This window comes from Canis lupus, chromosome 2 (genome assembly GCF_048164855.1).
Source record: "Canis lupus baileyi chromosome 2, mCanLup2.hap1, whole genome shotgun sequence".
In the NCBI taxonomy this organism is placed as follows: Eukaryota; Metazoa; Chordata; class Mammalia; order Carnivora; family Canidae; genus Canis; species Canis lupus.
In genome coordinates this window covers 27212304-27232578 of record NC_132839.1, presented here as the reverse complement: position 1 = coordinate 27232578, position 20275 = coordinate 27212304, and the positions used below count along the sequence as shown (strand labels likewise).

Genomic DNA, 20275 nt, shown 5'->3' with positions numbered 1-20275 from the left:
ATATTTAACTGATGGAGCCTCCTAGGGGCCCCTGTACATTGATTTTATATCTTGCAACTTTTCTGAATTCATGTTTCAGCTCTAACAATTTTTTGGTGGAGTATTTCGAGTTTACTATGCAGAGTATCATGCTGTCTGCAAATAGTGAAAGTCTGGCTTCTTCCTTGCCGATTTGGATGCTTTTTATTTCTTTTTGTTGTCTGATTGCTGAGACTAAGACTCCCAGTACCATGTTAAATAGTAATAGTGGGAGTAGATGTCCCTGTCCTATTCCTAACTGTAGAGGAAAAAGCCTTTGGTTTTTTCCCATTGAGGCTGTTATTAACTGTGGATCTTGTGTATATGGCCTTTATGATGTAAGACCCCTTTTTTAGTGGGGTCTTTGTCTGATTTTGGAATCCAGATAATGCTGGCCTTGTAGAATGAGTTTGGAGGTTATTCCTTCTATTCCTATTTTTTGGAACAGTTTTAGAGGAATAGGTATTAACTCTTTAAATGTCTGGTAGAATTTTTCTGGGAAGCCATCTGACCCTGGACCTTTGTTTTTTGGGAGATTATTACTGATTCAATTTCTTTACTGCTTATGGGATTGTTCAGGTTTCCTATTTCTTCCTGTTTCAGCTTTGGTAGTTTGTATGATCCTAGGAATTTGTCCATTTCTTCCAGATTGCCCAGTTTGCTGGCATATAATTTTTCATGATATTCTCTTATAATTGTTTGTATTTCTGCGGTGTTGGTTGTGATCTCTCTTCTTTCATTCCTGATTTTATTTATTTGGATTCTTTCTCTTTTTAGGTCTGGCTAGGGGTTTATTAATTTTATTAATTATTTCAAAGAACTAGCTCTTAGTTTCATTAATTGGTTCTCTTGTTTTGTTTTGTTTTGTATCATTTATTTCTGCTTTAATCTTTATTATTTCCCTTCCTCTGCTGGCTTTAGGTTTTATTTGCTGTTCATTTTCTAGCTCCTTCAGGGATGAAGTTAGGTTGTGTATTTGAGACTTTTCTTGCTTCTTAAGATAGGCCTATATTGCAATATACTTCCTTCTTAGAACTGCTTTTGCTGTACCTCAGAGGTTTTGGACTGTTGTGTTTTCATTTTCCTTTGCTTTAATGTACTTTTTAATTTCTTTCTAAATTTCTTTTAACCCGTTCATTCTTTAGTAGGATGTTATTTAACCTCCATGTATTTATAGTCTTTCCAAATATTTTCTTGTGGTCGACTTCCAGTTTCATAGTGTTGTGGTCTGAAAATATGCATGGTATGATCTCAATCTTTTTGTATGTGTTAGAGGGCTGATTTTTGACCCAGCATGTGATCTGTTTTCACAGACCCACTATGAGAATGTTCCATGTGTACTTGAAAAGAATATATAGTCTGTGGCTTTATGTAATGTTCTGAATATGCCTGTTAAGTCCATCTGGTCAGATGTATCATTCAAAGCCATTGTTACCTTGTTGGTTTTCTGCTTAGGCAATCTGTTCATTGCTATAAGTAGGGTGTTAAAGTCCCCTACTATTATTGTATTATTATCAGTGAGTTTCTTTGTATTTGTTATTAATTGATTCATATATCTAGCTACTCCCAAGTTGGGGGCATAAATATTTATAATTGTTGGATCTTCTTGATGGGCTGACACCTTAAATATGATATAATGCCCTTCGTCATTTCTTGTTAAAGTCTTTGGTTTAAAATCTAGATTGTCTGATGATATGGCTGCTTCAGCTTTCTTTTGATGATTGATTGTTCTCCAGCCCCTTTATATCTTTATTTCTTTTCCCTTTCTGTAGCTGTTTTCTGATTACTTTCAATGTATTTACTTCCCATCCTGTTAAGTGGTAGTTCAAATAGGAACATGGGCTAAAAATAAAATTAATAAGGAAATCAAGCAATGAAGAAAAATTGTATGAGACCAAGGGTATGGTTAGTGAACGGTGAGTGAACACAACACTTGTGTGGTCTTCTGCACTTCCTAGAGTAACCCAGGTTTGGATTCTGAAAGTAATCAATTATGTGATTCATAATGAAACGTAAGAATAGACTGGTGTACAGGCACATCTTTTCTTGCTACTGGAACTTGACAATAATTTATCCTGTGGATTCCCGTAAAGAAAATGCTGTGAGTAGAAATTTCAGAATTAACACTGGACACCAGGGAGCTCTGTGGTATTTTTCTGAAGAAGTGAAACAAAAGAATCATAGATTTTTCTTTTATTTTTGCATTGGTAAATGGGCAACATTGGTCATCAATAGGCCTAAGAAAATCTTGGATAAAACACTTCAGCATAAGTCTGACAGATTCAGCGTGTGTGTGTGTGTGTGTGTGTGTGTGTGTGTGTACACGATGTCTGTAGAAGCCAAGAGTGCTGCTGTGTTAACTCTGTTGTCTGGTCTTGAAAATTCTAATTGGCAAAGAAAAGGGAGACACTGATCTGTCTTTAATTTGAAAGATGTTTGCATGTGCTTTGCATAATGTTAACACTTAAAACAGTTGGCAAACTTGAATAAGAATCCTGTGCCAACAGTTGATACATTTTTGGCTTTTCACTTCAGGAATCAACTCTGTACAACCTCATTGCATAACATCAGCTTCATCCAATAGGTCCATACTGAGGCCATAGGTCTCTCTCACTGCTGATCAGTTAGACAGTTTCAGGGCACACCATTTGAAAAATGCTAGTGACCTTTGTCCAGTTTTATTGTCATTGCAATGATAATGCCAGCCTTGCAATATCTCCTGGCAAGAGAACTTCAAATGACATAAAGGAAAAGAAGAGAAATAGGAGCTATCCCTTAAAGTGAGCAAAACAATGAACCTTATAGGGAAAACGAATGCACTTTCTTTTCCACCCAGCTCAGTCCCCAGATCTGTTACAGGCTCACCTATTATTCATTAGTGCCCTCCTTTAATTCCTAGTAGGCAGTTCCCACCTTCTTCCACCCTGGATTCTCCTAAGAAGTGCACATATCAACCCAGCTCACATCCGTTTTCCACCCCACAGTAGGATCTCCACAAAAGTCCACCCAGTGGCAGGCAAGAAAGGGAAGGTACAGGATTGCTCCCTGTATCTGAGGTTCTCACCCACCCGTGTGCACTCAGGTCACGGCTGTGCAACCCAGCCTAAATGTTGCTGCCTAGCCTACATCCCCGGTGTCTGTTTCTGTGTTCTTAGCTTGAAAATTGCCTGCCCGTGGGCTGAAAGTGCTCCCAATTTTAGCATTTGTTTTGAGCCCACATCTGCCTACTAATCCTGAAAGCAAAGCTGTTTGCATGGAACTTGATTGAAAGTGAACATGCCAGAAGGAAATGCTTCTTCTCCCCCACCCTGCTGGCATGGTTTCTTCTCTCTGTAGCTGCCTTTTGCTTACAGTGTTATTCTTTGCTTTCCTGTCCTTTCAAGGGCTGTTCGGGGGCCTGACCAGCTCTCTCACTGGGAAGTTTTCTGGGTTCAGTATAATTGCTGACTAAATGACTTTTTCATCTGCCTCGGAGGAGTGAATGGTTGAATCAGCCGAAGGACATGTATTTGATATTCTGGTCGCTCTTGCAGAGCAGATGCCTTCCATTACTGAATTTTGAGAGAGTTATTTAGAAAATAATAAAACTAACAGCTAAGCATGGATTTTTTTTGTCTGTATCCTGCATCACTGCCAGCTTTACTGTAATTATGTCATTCAGGGAAAGAGCCGAGCCATTTCCCTTCCTTGGCCCCTTTGTATTTCAAAAGAGCCGAATTGTGGCCCTATTTCCAAGGAAGCAGATCACATGCAAGAAGTCATTAGGGATTTTGGAAGGGTTTATTGGGGGAAAATCTTGAATGGAATGGCAAAGGGAGCTGAGCTGAGAGCAGTCCCACGGACAGGGATAATGTGAAGTTAACAGAGGTGACACAGCTGTTATTGGTTAATGAAAAACCCAAGGAAAAAGAAATACAAGAGTTGCTGGAAATTTATTAATTTTTTGTAGTGCTTTTCCGTGAAAGAACATGCACAGAGTTGCAGTTTTACCTGGTTAATAAGCCAGTAGGAGTGGTACAGAAACATCACCAGTAATAGCCTAATGTGACCCAGGAATGATGTGTCTTTTATTCATGGGATCTTAGTTGCAGTGAAAAGGCTCAAATGATTTTAAACTTCCCCAATAGTTCATTCTAAAAATTTCCACTTGCCTCCTGCTGATCTGTAGTTTTAGAACAGGGCTATCCAGTAGAACTTTCTGGGAGGATGGAAATGCTGTAAATCTCTGCCATCCTGTACTGTAGCCACTAGCCATTAGGCACTGAGCACTTGAAATACAGTTAGTGCAAAAAAGGAACTGAAATAGTAATTTAACTTTAGTTCGTTTTAATTTAGATTTACCTAGTTCATCTTTGGCTAATGCTACCATTTTGGAGAGGGCAGCTCTAGATCCTTAGGAGTTCCCAGAGCTTGCTGGAGGGCCACAGTGGTAGAGATTCTAACTCTAATTGGCTTAAGAGGGTAACCAAAGCAAAGAATTAGTGAAGTCCTAACTCTGACCCCAGTCTGATTTACAATCTGCAAATATCTCTCTTCCCCCACTCTTCTGGAGGGTAGGGAAGTCACAGCATATCCCCTGATCTTTTTGACACCTGTTGTGTTGAGCAGAGAGGACTGGGTAGGGTTAGCCAGGCTCAGCAGGGTCAGTAAGATAGCGATAAAGAAGACACTGCACTGAGATTTAGTGACATTAGCACTCTGCTAGGAGGAATGACTTGATTTCATATTGAAGCCCTTTAAAAATCTTGGCTATTCTGAAAGGCAGTTATCCATAGCAAACCTTTGTGTTTCTGTGCATGAGACTGCCAAGAATGTCTTGAATTCACAGCCTGGTTGTTAAAATGCCCAATGTTTCCAAGCAGCTGTCCTTGAGTCTGTCCCTGTGGACCGAGCTGGAGTGGAAGGTTCCCCGGCGGTGGACAGCACAGACCTTTCACCTTGCCGATCACCTTCCACGCCTCAGCATCTCCGCTATCGCCAGCCTGTAGGTAAGTAAGCTCAGTAGGAGACACGGAAATATAAAAGCAAAAGGTAGTTTCTAGCTTCTGAACCTTTCTTTTACCTGTGTTGCTCCCAAAATATTTTGTGATCTTGGTTATAAAAATCAGTTGGAAGGAAACGATGTTGCTGTCAAGCAGTGGAGAGATAAAGGATTTGAGGATAAGTCATTGCTGTAACTAATGCTGATTTGACCCCATCATTGTACTGCACTGCCCGTGGAGTAACATGAATCGAGAGGCTTGTCTTTAGAGGATGGCTTCTTGAAGAATCTCAACGCTGCTTCTGTCAAAATGTTCCCAGACTGATACCTTGTTGTGACTCCTAATGTAGTTTCTATATAAAATAGACTCATTTGAGACACCACAATTTTGGAGGGACCTTATTAAGAACAGTATTTCACCTAAAATCGGGTCCAGTTGGATGAATTCCTAGTAGTGCATTTGCTGGGCTGTAGGGTGGTTCTAGTTCTGATTTTTCAAGGAAGCTCTATATTGTTTTCCAGTTTCCATTCCGTCCAACAGTATAAGAGGCTTCCCCTTTGTCTGCATCCTCACCAACATAGGATTTCAATCATATGTGGAATTTAAGAAACAAAACAGATGAACATAGGGGAAGAGAAGGAAAAATAAAATAAGATAAAAACAGAGAGGGAGGCAAACCATAAGAGACTCAACTCTAGGAAGCAAACTGAGGGGTGCGGGAAGGGAAGTAGATGGGGGATGGGGTAAGTGGGTGATGGGCATTACTGAGGGTACCCGATGGAATGGGCACTGGGTGTGGTATGCAACTGATGAATCACTGGATTCCACCCCTGAAACTAATAATATACTAAGTTAACTAAATAGAATTTAAATAAAAATTTTAAAATAAAATAAGGTCCAGTTGCATGGGACCCCAGTTATCATTATTGTTCATGTGGCAGGAACTGGTATATTTTCTATAGTTATGAAAATTATGAAGCGTTACCCATACTTTGTTTTAGAACATACCAAATGTCCTCTAATTGGAGGAAAACCGGTCAGACCAAAAGGTAGAAATCTTTGATTTCCCCATTGTTCAAATAAAAAAAAAAAAATCCAAATAACAGTTGTTTTTTTGAAACATTTTTATAGTGGTTTGCCATTAGGTATGCATTCAGATAATGTTTTCCTCTTCTAGGATTACAAACTTTAAACACTTTTTAAACCTTAGAAATATTTAAAACCTAAGTAAAGGGATGTGTTGTTAATCCTTACACTTTTTTTTTTTTTTTTTACTAATCAAAAACAACACAACAGTTGTTTTTGAAATATTTCCTTCTTTCCCTTCAAGTTAGTTATTTCAAACTGGAGGAGAAAACTATTCAGTTATGAAACCAGATTCACCCCATGTAATCCAAGTAAAATGTAAACAGTTTTTGACTTTCGTACTCCTACTTCGAGTAGAGCTGTTTAGCAAAAGGGAGAGTGTATACTCCAAACGGCTGCTTTATTTGTAGCCTTGGCTCTGTGGTGGAAGTTGTCATTGTGATTAGATCCAAGAGAAGCTAACCTGAGTCAGGCTGTTGTCAAAAGACTCGCCCAGGGGGCACCCGGGTGGCTCAGTAGTTGAGCGTCTGCATTTGGCTTGGGTCACGATCCCCAGGGGTCCTGGGATCGAATCCTGCATCGGGGTCCCCACAGGGATCCTGCTTCTCCCTCTGCCTGTGTCTCTGCCTCTCTCTCTCCCTGTGTCTCTAATGAATAAATGAATAAAATCTTAAAAAAAAAAAAAAGAAGACGACGACGACGACGATGATGACTCACCCAGATGGCTATCAGTCTTGGGGGAGTGGAGCCATTTCAGGCTCCTGATCAGTCATGGGTCACCCTGACATTTGAGTGGCTCTGGTAAATGCAAATGGCAAGCAGGACTGGCCCTGGCTTGTTACGGGTCCACTAGGATGCTTAGCCAAATCTCTTTACTACTCTTAGAGCTTTGATCAGTCCAGGCCTTGGCAACTTCCTTGACCGTCGCCACATAAGTTCATGGTAACCTGGAAGAGTCTGGGGCCAAAATCCAGGGAAACAAAACTCTACCAACATAAGAAACAAATACTATTTTCACTTGGTCGCTATTATCAGGGCTCTGTTTTATAGTCTTTTTTCACATATTTATATTCATATATGAAAACTTTAAATTTATATAAGCATTATTTGGAAATCCTCATCCTGTTTGTGAATTAAATTAAGTCCTTTGTTTCTTCTCTGATGTGACTAAATCCTAGAGACATGTGAACATGGGAAGGAAGCTGAAATCTGTGAGAAAACAGAGGATCCAAATGGGGACGGTGTCACACATTTCCTTGCCGTTTAGCTGAAATTTTGCCCGTTCATCTGTCTACTTGCCACCTTTTTCCACAAATATTTAATTGCTGCTGCTAAAGGAGAGGGTGGAGCCGTTCTCTGCTTTCTACTTGGGCGTATTAAGTAGCTCTTTGCTTCGCCTCATACTTACTCATTTTAAGTGTGACTTAGGGGCAAACTAATGAAAACCCTGCAGGTCAGAACCACAGTGAATTATTTTCGCTAAAAGCGTGAATGAGGAAAAACAGTGAGGTTGGCATCCGCATTATCAGACGCTGTATGTAAGGTATCTGAAGAGGGAAGGGGCTGCACAAGGGTGCTCAGAGCATCCTTTTGATTTTAGAATGCATCCTTATTTTAAAGGTGATTTGGGAAGAAAATTCTATCTGTAGTATAATGTGGGGAATTTTTTTGAAGCAGGAAATTTTAAGAACTATTTTTTTTTGTATTGAGATATAATTCACATACCATAAAGTTTGCCTTTATCAACCATACAGTTCAGTGGCTTTTATAGAGTCACAAGTCACATCACCACTGTCTCATAGAACATTTTTATTACCCCGAAAGAAACCCTGTACCTATTAGCAGTCATTCTCCTTTCTCCTCTCCCTCTGACCTCTGGCAACCACTAATCTACTTTCTGTGGATTTACCTATTGCAGACGTTTCATATACATGGAATCATACAATGCATGACTTTTTGTGATTAACTCCTTTCCCTTAGCATAATGTTTTCAAGGATCATTCATGGTGTAGTACGTATCAGTGCTTCATTCCTTTGGTAGCTAAATAATATTCCCTTGTATCAATATACCACATTTGGTTTACACATTCGGTGGTTGTTGGACATTTAGGTGTTTGTACTCTTTGGCTATTGTGAAGAATGCTGCTAGGGATATTCACACAAGAACTACGTATTGGTTTTTGTGTGGATATGTTCTCGGTTCCGCTGGGTATATACCTAGAGTAGAATTACTGATGTAAAATCTTTTTTTTTTTCTATTAACAAGGACAATACAGGGCATTGGGCCCAATCCTTCATCCAGTGCAGGAATGAAAATAAGAGTTTTCATTACAGAATATTACCCATCTGCCTCACCATGCTATTTCCATTCTTTTAAATAACCAGGACAGACGGCTGACAACTCCCACTGCTCTGTTTCGCCTGCTTCTGCTTTTGCAATTGCCACGGCGGCTGCAGGACATGGAAGTCCACCAGGTGAGTAGGGGTGAGCAGCTACGTAGAATAACTTATCCTGAATCAGTGTTCTTGCCTGCCAGTGTGTTGGTTAGCGTTGGGCAGCTCATTAAGAATGCCTGGTCCCGGCATCCCCACGTGTGTGCACCTGGTCTGGGCTGGTCCACCTGAGACCCCCTGAGCGCCAACCCTGTTCCCCCCACGCGGTCCCATTTCCACTCCCACAAGAGGAAAGAAACCATCATGAGCCAGGAGATAACTCGCCAAACTGCAAGCACAAGTGCACACTGGTGGGAGAGGAGCTGCTCGTCGAGAGAAGGTAGAACAGCTACAGCAGATGATAAAAAAAACTTCAGTTCTCCTTAAAGAAGGTAGGGGTAAGCAATATCTCTGGTTTTGAAGAAGTGAATATGTTCACAAACCAAGGAACAGTGATCCACTTTAACAACCCTGAAGTTCAGGCATCGCTGGCGGTGAACACTTTCACCATCGCAGGCCATGCGGAGACAAAGCAGCCGACAGATACGCTACCCAGTATGTTAAACCAGCTTGGTGCAGACAGTCTGACTAGTTTAAGAAGATTGGCTGAAGCTCTGCCCAAACAGTCTGTGGATGGAAAAGCACCGCTTGCTACCGGAGAGGAGGAGGATGATGAAGTTTCAGATCTTGTGGAGCATTTTGATGAAGCTTCCAAGAATGAAGCAAACTGAATTGAGTCAACTTCTGAAGAAGATAAAACTTGAGGAAGTGATTGGGAGCTGCTATTTTATATTATGACTGCTTTTTAAAATTTTGTTCATGGATCTGATAAAATCTAGATCTCTAATATTTTTAAGCCCAAGCCTCTTGGACACTGCAGCTCTTCTCAGTTTTTGCTTATACACAATTCATTCTTTGCAGCTAATTAAGCCGACGAAGCCTGGGAATGAAGTTTGAATCAAGGTTAATAAAGTTCTTTGCCTAGGAAAAAAAAAAATGAATGCCTATTCCCAGCTCCTATTTTAAGCCAGTGTGTCTTTTAGTGATGTATTATTTATTTACTTATTTTTAGTTTTTTTTTTTTATTTGAGTATAGTTGACACACAACGATACACTGGCTTCAGGCGTACAACCCAGTGATTCAACATCCCCATACCTTATGCTATGCTCACCACAAGTGTAGCTACCATGTTATTGACTGTATTCCCTCTGCTGTGCCTTTTATTCCCACGGCTTACTCAGTTTTTAGCCAGAAGCCTCTATCTCCCCACTCCCCTTCATCCACAGACTGTCTTTTAAGTAAGCACCTTCAGGTAAGTCCTACACAGGTGTTGTGTGGATGATACTTTTAAGAACTTCTGTATCACGGAAGGATGTGTTATTTCTTCCATGTTGTTTTATGGAGCTCTCTAACCTTTCTAGCCAGATTACAAAAGGAACAAATATTTCCTTTTTAATTGACTACAATGATAAAAGCATATGCAAGGCGGGAAGGAAGGCTTGTGGAGGGAAGGAGGACAGAAGGACTGTTGCTTGAGCTGACTTATAATCACTTCCAGTAGCTCCACAATGCTTACTGAATTGCTCCTGGGTAATTTTCCAGGTAATGAAGAAGAACTTAAAATATTCTAATAATTGGAAGTCATAATTCATTATCCCTGTCTTCTTCTCTCACGTGCAAGAAGGACTTTTAAAACAAATCTGTATGTGGTTTAAACCACCTTGGTGCTGTCAGTGTCTTCACCTAAACCTACCCAATGGGTTCTGATCATCATGCTTTGTAGAACCATGAGTGAGTGTGTATTTTGTTAATTAGCCATTGTTCACCCACCACAAAAAACTCCCAATGCCAAAGCCTATGAACCTGTATTCAACAATAGTAGCTGGTAGGTACTATCTGTGTGAATTCTTCCTAAACTGAAGTAAGAACAGAGAGATGTTCTATACTGAACATGAACTACCATAGTAATTACATATATAATTATATTCCATTATATATATGTGTGTGTGTGTGTATAGATAGATAGATAGATAGATAGATAGATAGATATAGATATATATCTCAACTGAATGGAAATCTTTGCAGACTCACGTCATTCTACTCCACTATTTTGCCACAAATGCTGCATTGGATGTGGTTGGGAAAGCTGGGTTTGTTTGTTTTTTTTTTTTTTTTGTCTAATTATTCTCAAAACTTTTCCCCCAAATGCCCATCACCATAACACAAAACAGCCTGTTATGGTAATAGTATTGATGTCTTGTCCATCCAATTGACTTCTGTTGTTGCCTCCATTCTACAAAAATGAACATTTCTTTGGTGAAATAATGCAGTAGTCATCACTCTACTCTCAGCAGAATTGGTTACCGACTGTGATTTGTGGAGAGCTTCTCCTCTGTCTCTCCATCTCACAAACTAGTCTGTCTTTGGCAAAAGTGAAGTATAGAGCTTCCTCGAAGGTTTTTTAATTTAAATATGGCTCATGAGGGAAAATAGTTTTTATGTTAATTCACAATGAGCCTATTTCTGCATTTGCTGGAGGCTAGGGAGGAGGAGAGTACTTCTTTTTCACCTGGGATTGCAGCAAAATTCCAACAAGCTTTAGAGAATGGCACTTGACTTTGGCTTGGGCACGCATAATGGGCCAGAGGATAAAGTAACCAAAACAGCCAATTCTTGTGCACCATTTAAACATTGCTGTTTCTGCCGCCTTTCTTCTTGCTTCTTCCATACTTCTGAAATAGCTTTACGAAGAAAGCTCTCTTCAGTGAGCCAGTTAAGGAGGGATGGATAGTGATTGCCCACAGCCAGTGTGGCTAGGGGCAGGGTAGCCTGATCCTGGGTGAGCAGACTGCTTCTTTATTTCAGTGTTGCTGATGTTGCCTGTAACGTGGTCTGGTGCCACATGATTCAGTTTAGAAGTAAAGAAATAAAGGGTTGATTTGACAGTGGCTGTGGCCCTGCTGTAAGGGTGGCAGGTTGCACAAGGGTCAGTTGCAGTGGCTAGTGATGGTAAGAGAGGGGATTTCTTTTGGACTGGGGGTCAGTATATTCCGGGGGCTCAGCCGCTCGGTGGAGCTGGCCTCCCACCCAGGGGATTCCTGGAGAACTTGGCCAGAGAGTTGGGTACTCAGGTGGCTGAGGAAGGTGGACTGGGAGCAGAAACTGGGAAGTGTGCAGAAGATAATCTGGACTTACTGGCCAGCCAGGGAGAGTCTGAGCTGCTCTGGAAAGGGCTAGAGCCAGATGGACAAGTGTTCAAGGGAAGAGAGTGCCAGATAGCAGTTAACTCCTGAACCAGACTTTGTATCCACTTTCTGAACCAGGAATCACTGACCCAGATTCGCTGCAGAGAGTTGCCCAGGCAAGCAGGAGGGAAGGTTGTGTGAGCATGTGAACCTTCACGCTTACATCAGCCTTTGCAGGCCTCCTGTCTGCTTGTACGACTCTACCTGTATCGTGGGCCCACTTGTCAGTGTGACTCTGCTGTGTCCCAGCCCCGGGCAGGAAGAAGGAAATGCCCGGTTAGGCCATGTGGTCGCAGAGGGCCTCCGTGTTTCAGGCTCCCTTCAGGTGCACTCCTGCTTTCATCCTCTCCCACTTGCCTACTCCCACCCCTACCCCCATCCTAATACACAGAAGTCTGGCGACTCTGGGTTAGATCTGTCAGTCAATGATTATGTTTTCAAATGTCCACTCCAGGCATTTGCATGTGAAGCCATTTCTTCCTAATTATTGCTTAGAAGGCTTTGCTATTTCATTAACAGGAATTTCAAATTTAGCGAGAAAGCAGACAGAAAGTTTTCCTTATAAAGACACAGACAAGTAGCACCCACTTGGCCCTAAATGCATAGAAAGCTAATTTTATTTGTGGACTGTGGCCTGGGGATCCACTCCCCGGGTGTGGGACTGCCTAATTTCCATGCACACTGGAAAAACCTGGGTTTTCCCCACAGGTTTCTTTAGGACCTAGAACTTGGCCCTTTTCAAAGGTGGATAAGTCTCTCCTGTATCCCTTTACCTCTCTTGGAGGTTCCTCATTAGAGACAAAGAAATCCAATTCCGTGGGTATGATTGTAACCCTAAACCAATTCTGGTTAACTTCACAGTCTGAAGATTTAACAGTTTATTTAGTGCTTGCCTTCCGATTGGCAGCCAAGTTACACTGGGCCTGCTTATGGTGGTATCCGGAATTTTTTTTTAAAAAGATTGTTTATTTATATATTCATGATAGACACACAGAAAAAGGCAGAGACTGAGGCAGAGGGAGAAGCAGGCTCCCTGAAGGGAGCCTGATGTGGGACTCGATCCCAGGACCCCGGGATCATGCCCTGAACCAAAGGCAGACAGACACTTAACCACTGAGCCACCCAGGTGCCCCAGGATCCAAAATTTGGGGGCCTAACACTCAAACAATCAGCTCAAGGAAAAGAATATAAAATCACCAGTACAAACCTTTAGGACACCTCTGAGGGCTTTGGAAGAAGCCCATACCCGATGGGAGGCCCTAAAACTTAAGTGTCATTGGCTTCCTAATAAATCTGCTTATGAATCCACTCCAGATCATTCTTGGAATTACAGCAGCTATAGGAAATTTTGTTACTTGGGGAGTGGCGGTGGGGGTGGGAACAATCATCATCAGTTCAGGAAGTGTCCTTTCCTGTAGTGGAGCTTTAAGTCTATACAAGATGTAGATGAAGGACAATTAGCAAGGTCTTGTGTGTCTCTATACTGGTTGCAATGTATTTTTAAGCATCTCAAATTTAGAAGCTCTGCATTAAAGTAGAAATTAAAATGTGTGCATTTCAGAGGGCTGCTGATACAGGGAATCTGCAGGTGCACTTTGGATATAGTTATATGAATAGAAATGCACATCCAGTGAATAGACATATCAGGGTGCATCATGGTGCTTACTACACACCTGAAGCTCTAGGGTTAATTATAGAGTTCATGGAATGATCTAAAATGAAATATGGAAATGTGAGATGGGTTATTTTTATAAGACTAGAAATAATGGCAATGGAGGTACTACAAGCAACTCTTGATTATCTGTGAGCAGATTATATGTTTTACTGTTCTCTGCAAGTCAAGGTAAATTAACAAAATTGAGGAATGGTCGAATGTACTTATGGGAAAATTAATGGTACAGTTAAAATTGCTTAGGGAAATAGTGAGTTTTTTATTGGTAATTATCTGGTACTTGTAAAGTAGATAATTCATTATCTGTTTTCTCTTTTGTCAAACCACTCAAGCCTGTGTAGTCAATAGTAGATCTGAACTTGGTGTGAATTTGGCTTGGGCCAGTTTTTAAAAATACTGGTACCCAGAGGTGCCTGGGTGGCTCAGTGGCTGAGCATCTGCCTTTGGCTCAGGTCATGATCCCTGGGCCCTGGGATCAAGCCCCACATTAGGCTCCCTGTATGGAGCCTGCTTCTTCTCCCTCTGCCTCTCTCTCTGTGTCTCTCATGAATAAATAAATAAAATATTTTTTTAAAATACTGGTACCTGGTTCCATCCCTGGAGATTCTGACTTGACTGGTCTGGGTCCATGCTGGGCATCAGGATATTAAGTTCTCCAGGTGATCCTAGTAGGGAGCCAAGCTGAGAAACTGCTGGACTCTGGATTTCATGTGTGTGTTCCTTCTCTGGTTGTAGCATTCCCAATGTGTTTCACTGAAGCCCTGACCCCCCTAGACTGTATTATTTTCTCCATAGATAAGACAGGAGTGGGAGGGATGCTCTTCCCCAAGCTGAGTAAGGCTTAGCCTGTCTTTTTCCCTGGAGAATAGACCTTTTTACAGAGAAGGCTCTAGGCGTATTTCATAACGGTGCTCTTCCCCCTCTGCCTGCAAGAGCCAGAAATAGTGTGGGGTCCCCCTAAGAAGGCAGTCTTCAGCAGTTCCCGCTCTGCTGCTGGTCCACATTCAGCCACTGACCATTCGGTGTTGCTTCCGGTTCATGGCTCCAGCAACTTCTGCTCCCGAGAAGCAGATATCAGCTGTGTCTCTCAGGATGCACCTATCCCTCTAGATTTGGGGGTGGTCGTTAGTTCTGCAACCTCAATTTTCTGATGTGTCCAAGAAACATCACTGATTTTCAGTTTGTCCATCTTTTACTTGTAGTAGAGACAAATGTGTCTGTCACCTACTAAGTTCTTTACATGTCAGAGCTGAAAATGGAAGTCTCACGTGGAATTTTTATAGCGATTCTATTGATTTTGTAGGTCAATTTGGGCAGAATTGTCAATCCTAACAATATTTGGTCTTTTTTTAAATCTATGAATGTGGAATGTCTTTATTTATTTAGATCTGTTCTCATTTCGGCAATATTTTTTATTTCTCAGTATATAAGTCTTACATTTGTTCTGTTGCATTTATTCCTAAATATAAATGACTTTGTTAGTTACACCCCCCTCCACCACTGGAGGTATCCTCGTTTGGGACATATTTTCCATTTTTTCCCAAACTATGTAAAAAATTTTTTTTCATGATTTCATCAAAGATACATACTTGAAAGTTTGGGGGATAAAAGTATCTAATTTATCTTTTTTGTAAAACATTACTATCACTGTTATGAATGAAAAATAAAGAGCTTTGATAAATCAAATTTAACTTAGTAATGATTCCAAGTCTTATTTTTAAACAGACACACACAGACACACATGGACACACACTGCCTGGAATAAGAATTTTGGACCTGAGAAGTGACATGTTTAACTGTACCAGCCTGCAGAGCAGCTGGGAATGTCCATGTTCTGTGGTCACTGCATTCTTTTCTGGGGGACGTGCCCCATAACAAGCTAGACCACATGGAACGCCTCCTCTGCTCGTCCTGTGTCTTTGGTCTCAAGTAGACCCAGACCGCTGTTCCCGCTGGCCTGGGCACCCTGTCACACCGTGTTGCATTGCCAAGTTCCCTTTCTTTGTGCTGTCCTTTCCATGGGACCATTCTCCTCTATTACTGTCTCTACTCAGCAAAGGTACAACATAGTTGCTTGTGCTTGTTCACTTTTTTGATTCACTCACATTGCCCAATTGCCACTTGATTGCGTTACTGTTTCGTCCATTTTAGAGCCAAGCAGGTAACTGAAGGAGAGGCTGGAGAGCTGATGCCATGTGTCAAGGAGGTAGCCACTGGTCAGCCACCGTCTCCATGATTTTGCCATGACGGGTTCTAGACTGGGGCTGTCACATCTGTTTTCTTTCTTTTCTTTTTTAAAGGAAAGCCAGGAAGTTGGATATTTATGCGAAATCTGTCTTTAAATGCTAGAAGTGAATTCATACTTTAAAAAAATGCCATCCAAGTCAAACAAAATACTTCTGAGGACCACATTTGACTGTGAAGCACTAGTGTGTGACCTCCGGGTTCCTGTGACACTTAACATCTAGAGTGGAGGTTCATACAGATAAGATTTCCCAGAACAAGGCGCACCCGGGTGGCTCAGTGGCTGAACGTCTTCCTTTGACTCAGGTCATGATCCCGGGGTCCTGGGATCGAGACCCGCATCGGGCTCCCTGCATGGAGCCTGCTTCTCCGTCTGCCTGTGTCTCTGCCTCTCTCTCTCTCTCTCTCTCTGTGTGTGTGTCTCTCATGAATAAATAAATAAAATCTTAAGAAAAAAAAGGATTTCCTGAGACATGCCTACAGACTAACAATGGACTCCCGATCCCTAAGTGCCCTCCCTGATTGTTTCCTATGCCTTGGGCCAAGCTGTTCTACAGGAAGTCCATCTTTTCTCTTCTACTTGACCACTTTTGCTTTCACTGGGTAATCTTATCTGAAAGATCTGGAGGCTGCTCATCATCACCTCCCCCCGCCCCCCTCATACACACTGTGGAAATAACAGCAGGGACCAGTTTTCTCCATCTTGTTTGATAGATTCTGAAGCAAGCGTGAGACCAGATCAGTGGAGAGCCTGGCCCGGATTCTTGCAGTTACTGAGAATAAGGCTCACTCCAATCTGTCCACTACCAAGTTTCTGCTTTCTTTGCCCTGATGGTACCTTTCATCCCACATCTGCTTCAGAAAGAACCAGGTCATGGGAAACCTGTTACTTAATATTGTTACTGACTCTTGATCCTGTCTTTGTCCACAACACCCATTTCTTTCATCTTCTTCCCACTGATAGGTCCACCTGGCATTCACCTGACAGGTCAGCAGCTGGTGACTCCAGAGAAATGAGCCCTGGTGAAATTAGTCGTCTGTGGGTAGATTCTTACTTGGCTAGCAGTTGGTATTGAGGATCTGCAATTTCTTTCACTGGACTGCAGAAATGAGGGCCTTAAGTACAATGATATAATCTGGTCAGAGGAAGCGTTTATCTCTGTATCGAGAATTGGATTACATTTTCAGTAGGATATTGGTTACCATGAATTAAGTTAATGTCACATATACCTTGCTGTCTGTGATCTCTTTCAGGATTTGTGAGCATACTCAGCTCTGTTTAAGTAGCTTATCTATTTATTGAGTGAACTCATAAAAAAGGCACAGAATGTGGCCTTTTCCTCAGTGTCTGTTTTACAAGGTAAAACTGTAACTTCAGGCAGGAATCACAAATTGATTTTCTGTTTCAAACTCAGAAAGTTAATGCCTTGTAGATATTTCTTTGCAGTGATTCTCAATGGAACATGGGTAGGGTGGAATGAGAACAGTCAGGGACTGCTTCAAAATACCCGTATCCCCCTGAGGATTCTGATCAGCTTCCCCCCAGAGGGAGACACTCCAAAACAGAGAGATGTTATTGATGGAAATGTGCTGCAGTGTGAATTGTGTAAAAGCAGAAATAAGGCTAAGAATCACTGCTCTACTATCTGCCATCCGTGGAAAGACTGCTCACTGTCTCAATCTAATTCTCTTGTTTCCCCGTGTCCTATTTCCTGGTAATCAGGGCATCAAAGGAAATAGGCTGTCTATCTAACCCAAGTTAGCACCGGTGTTGAGAAGTCTAAGGTTCAAATGCTGGATGCGTGTGGTGTTTCTCATCTGGGGCTCCCCCTATCTTTTAATTTTCTGTGCAATACCCCTTGTCTTAGTTCTTACTTGTACCCCCTTCCCTCTGTCCTACTGTGTTTTTTCTTGGTATGTTCTCATCTCTTGGAGTTCTGCACAATTTCAAGGAAATATGTTCTATTGCCAGGAGTATCTGCATTCACTGTAGAGCCCAGTGGAGTAAGAAAGTGCTGGTCCCCTTGTTTAAAAAATTAGAATTTCAAGATGGTGAGAGTGGAACATTAAACCAAGTGTGGGCCTTTCTAAGCTTGGGGCACAGTGCAATACAGGTTATACACCATGAAGCCAGCCCTGCATTTTGCAGTCTTGTCAGGGGTCTGATAGTTTTTTTTTTTTTATTTTTTTTTAACACTCAGGATATGTCCTGTAGTGCCTTTCCAGAACTTTTCCATGGTGAAAAAGACAGTAATAGAAAACAATCCCATTTATTTGAATGTGAAAAATCTTAGGCTGGAGGAGACTAATTAGAAAGAGAAAAAAATCAACCTAGGACTCCCGATTCTCTGAAGAGACTATATATTTTAAAATATATAGTCAGCGAATTTTCTTTTGGCAGAAATAATCAGTGATACTGTTCTGATTATGTAACATTGCATCAGCTCCATGCATTAAGCAGAATGAGATAAGCTTTTAGTTACAATATTTCTCAAAGTAGTATGCCAAAGATTAAATGTTGTAGAAGAAATAATCTATAGAAATGTACCGCTTTGGGGGCACCTGGGTGACTCAGTCAAGTGGCCAACTCTTGATTTCAGCTTAGGTCATGATCTCAAGGTTGTGGGATCCAGCCCCATGGTGGGCTCCACACTCAACAGGGAGTCTGCTTAGAGATTTTCTCCCTCTGCCCCTCCCCACTCTCTCTCTCAAATAAATAAATACATTTAAAAAACTTTTTTAAAAAAGGAAATGCACTGCCTTTGCATAGTTAATAGTGCAAGTCAGCACAAGGTGAACTGAATCTTAAAACTTCTAAAGTCTATGGTAAGGGAGGAATGGGCTTTTCATCTGCCAGGAACATCCCCTGAGAGCACAGGTCCTCCACATGTCCTTAACTTTATGCAGCCAACAGTGTTTGGTTCAGGTGGTTTCTCTTCCAGCATTTGTAGCCAATGGCCTCACAAATCCTGGGAAGACCTGAAGAGGCAACCTGACAGCATGTAATTAGCCTGTTTTATCAATTGTGAATACATCATTGTGGATGACTTTAGCAGAGGGTCTCCTAAAGTGACACCCACTTCTTATAAGCCCCTATCTAATGCTGCTCTCCTGGGTATTTCTATATGCAAATTGAGTGGTTGCCCTTATTAGCAACAGGACAGTAACAACACCAGGAAAGTCATATAATTCTATAGAGTATACTATGTACCAAGCACTATTCTAAGCTTTACATGTGTTAACTGATATGTGAAAGAGTCACTGGTGTTATATTCTCTTGCCAATAGAGGAAATTGAGATGCAGAGAGTTAAGCAAATTGTCTAAGGTCACATAGGTAATAAGTGACAGCTTTGAATCTGGCACCTGGCTAATGAACAAAAGAATAGCAGGAATTATTACCTTTCCAAATCTCTGCCTTGCATAGGGCAGGGTTGAAACTTCATTCTTTGGGTTTCTGCAATGCTGCCATTTTGTTTGGAGAACATGGACATTTCTGTTGAGTGGTCTGGTGGTTAAAAAACATGCCCCCAAATGCTTTCACACTCCTTCCTTCAAGAGGTGGAGCTTGATTGCCTTTCCTTTTTGTGTGGATGGCATTAGTAACTTGCTTTTAATGAAATTAAGCAAAAGTGATCATGGATGACTTTGGCACCTAAGTCATCAAGAGGCCCACTGGCCTTGTCTTGGTCAGTCTGTCTCAGATCACTCATTATGGGGGAAACAAACTTCCCATGTCATGAGGAGAGGCCCATGAACTAGCAAGAAACTGGAAGGCAGGCCTCTGGCCAACACCCTCACAGGTGAGCTTGGACATAGATTTTCTAGCTCTAGTCTAGCCTTCAGATGACTATAATTGTAACCCTGGTGGGCATCTGGATGCAGCCTCATGAGAAACCACAAGCCAGAGTCACCCTGCTGAGCCACTTCTGAAACCTTGCCCTGAAGAAACTATGCGACCAGAATGTGTTTGGAGTCTCTAAGTTGTAGGGTAATTGTTTTGCAGCAATGGATAACTGCTACTGGTAGTGTCAGGGTAGCCAATAAACCTATGGTCAAATTATTCATAATCACATTGAGTTTAAGGAGCATATTTTCATTTTGGAAAGAGACAGGGCGCCCTGGGCATATTCCCTACCAAATATTTTGAATTTGGGGAACATATCTAAAATTAACATGTAGTTTAAATCTACCGTATATTTCGATGGGGCAGCCGGGGTGGCATGGCACAGCGGTTTAGCACTTTCAGCCCAGGGTGTGGTCTTAGAGTCCCGGGATCGAGTCCCACATCAGGCTCCCTGCATGGACCCTGCTTCTCCCTCTGCCTCTGCCTGTGTCTGTGCCTCTCACTCTCTCTTTCTGTCTCTCATTAATAAATAAATCTTGAAAAAAAATAAATCTACCATATATTTCGAGATCTCTAAATAGTCTTTCTCTTCTCCCTTCACCTTGTAGTGCTCTGAATTGAATAGACTGATTTTTCCACTGTTTGAGAGCAGAGAGCAGTTTGATTTTAACAACTGTTGCTTAGCAATAGGAACGAACTTAATGGCTCTTCTGCAAACTGCGAGGAGCCTCCCTGTGTAGCTATTGTCT

At 41.6% G+C, this 20275-nt stretch overlaps 1 protein-coding gene and 1 pseudogene across 3 annotated transcripts in view; both read left to right on the top strand.

Annotated features, from left to right (window-relative positions):
• RASGRF2 (Ras protein specific guanine nucleotide releasing factor 2) overlaps window positions 1-20275 on the top strand; it is a 239499-nt gene that overhangs the window by 133194 nt on the left and 86030 nt on the right. For 2 of the 3 annotated variants that reach the window (XM_072793320.1, XM_072793330.1), the window contains exons 16-17: window positions 4881-5006; window positions 8472-8561. The exons of the other annotated variant lie outside the window; for it this stretch is intronic. In XM_072793320.1, coding sequence (XP_072649421.1) covers window positions 4881-5006; window positions 8472-8561 — 216 coding nt within the window. The remainder of the gene's footprint in view (window positions 1-4880; window positions 5007-8471; window positions 8562-20275) is intronic. 3 annotated transcript variants of the gene reach the window in all.
• LOC140614301 (transcription factor BTF3 pseudogene) lies at window positions 8582-9516 on the top strand (annotated as a pseudogene).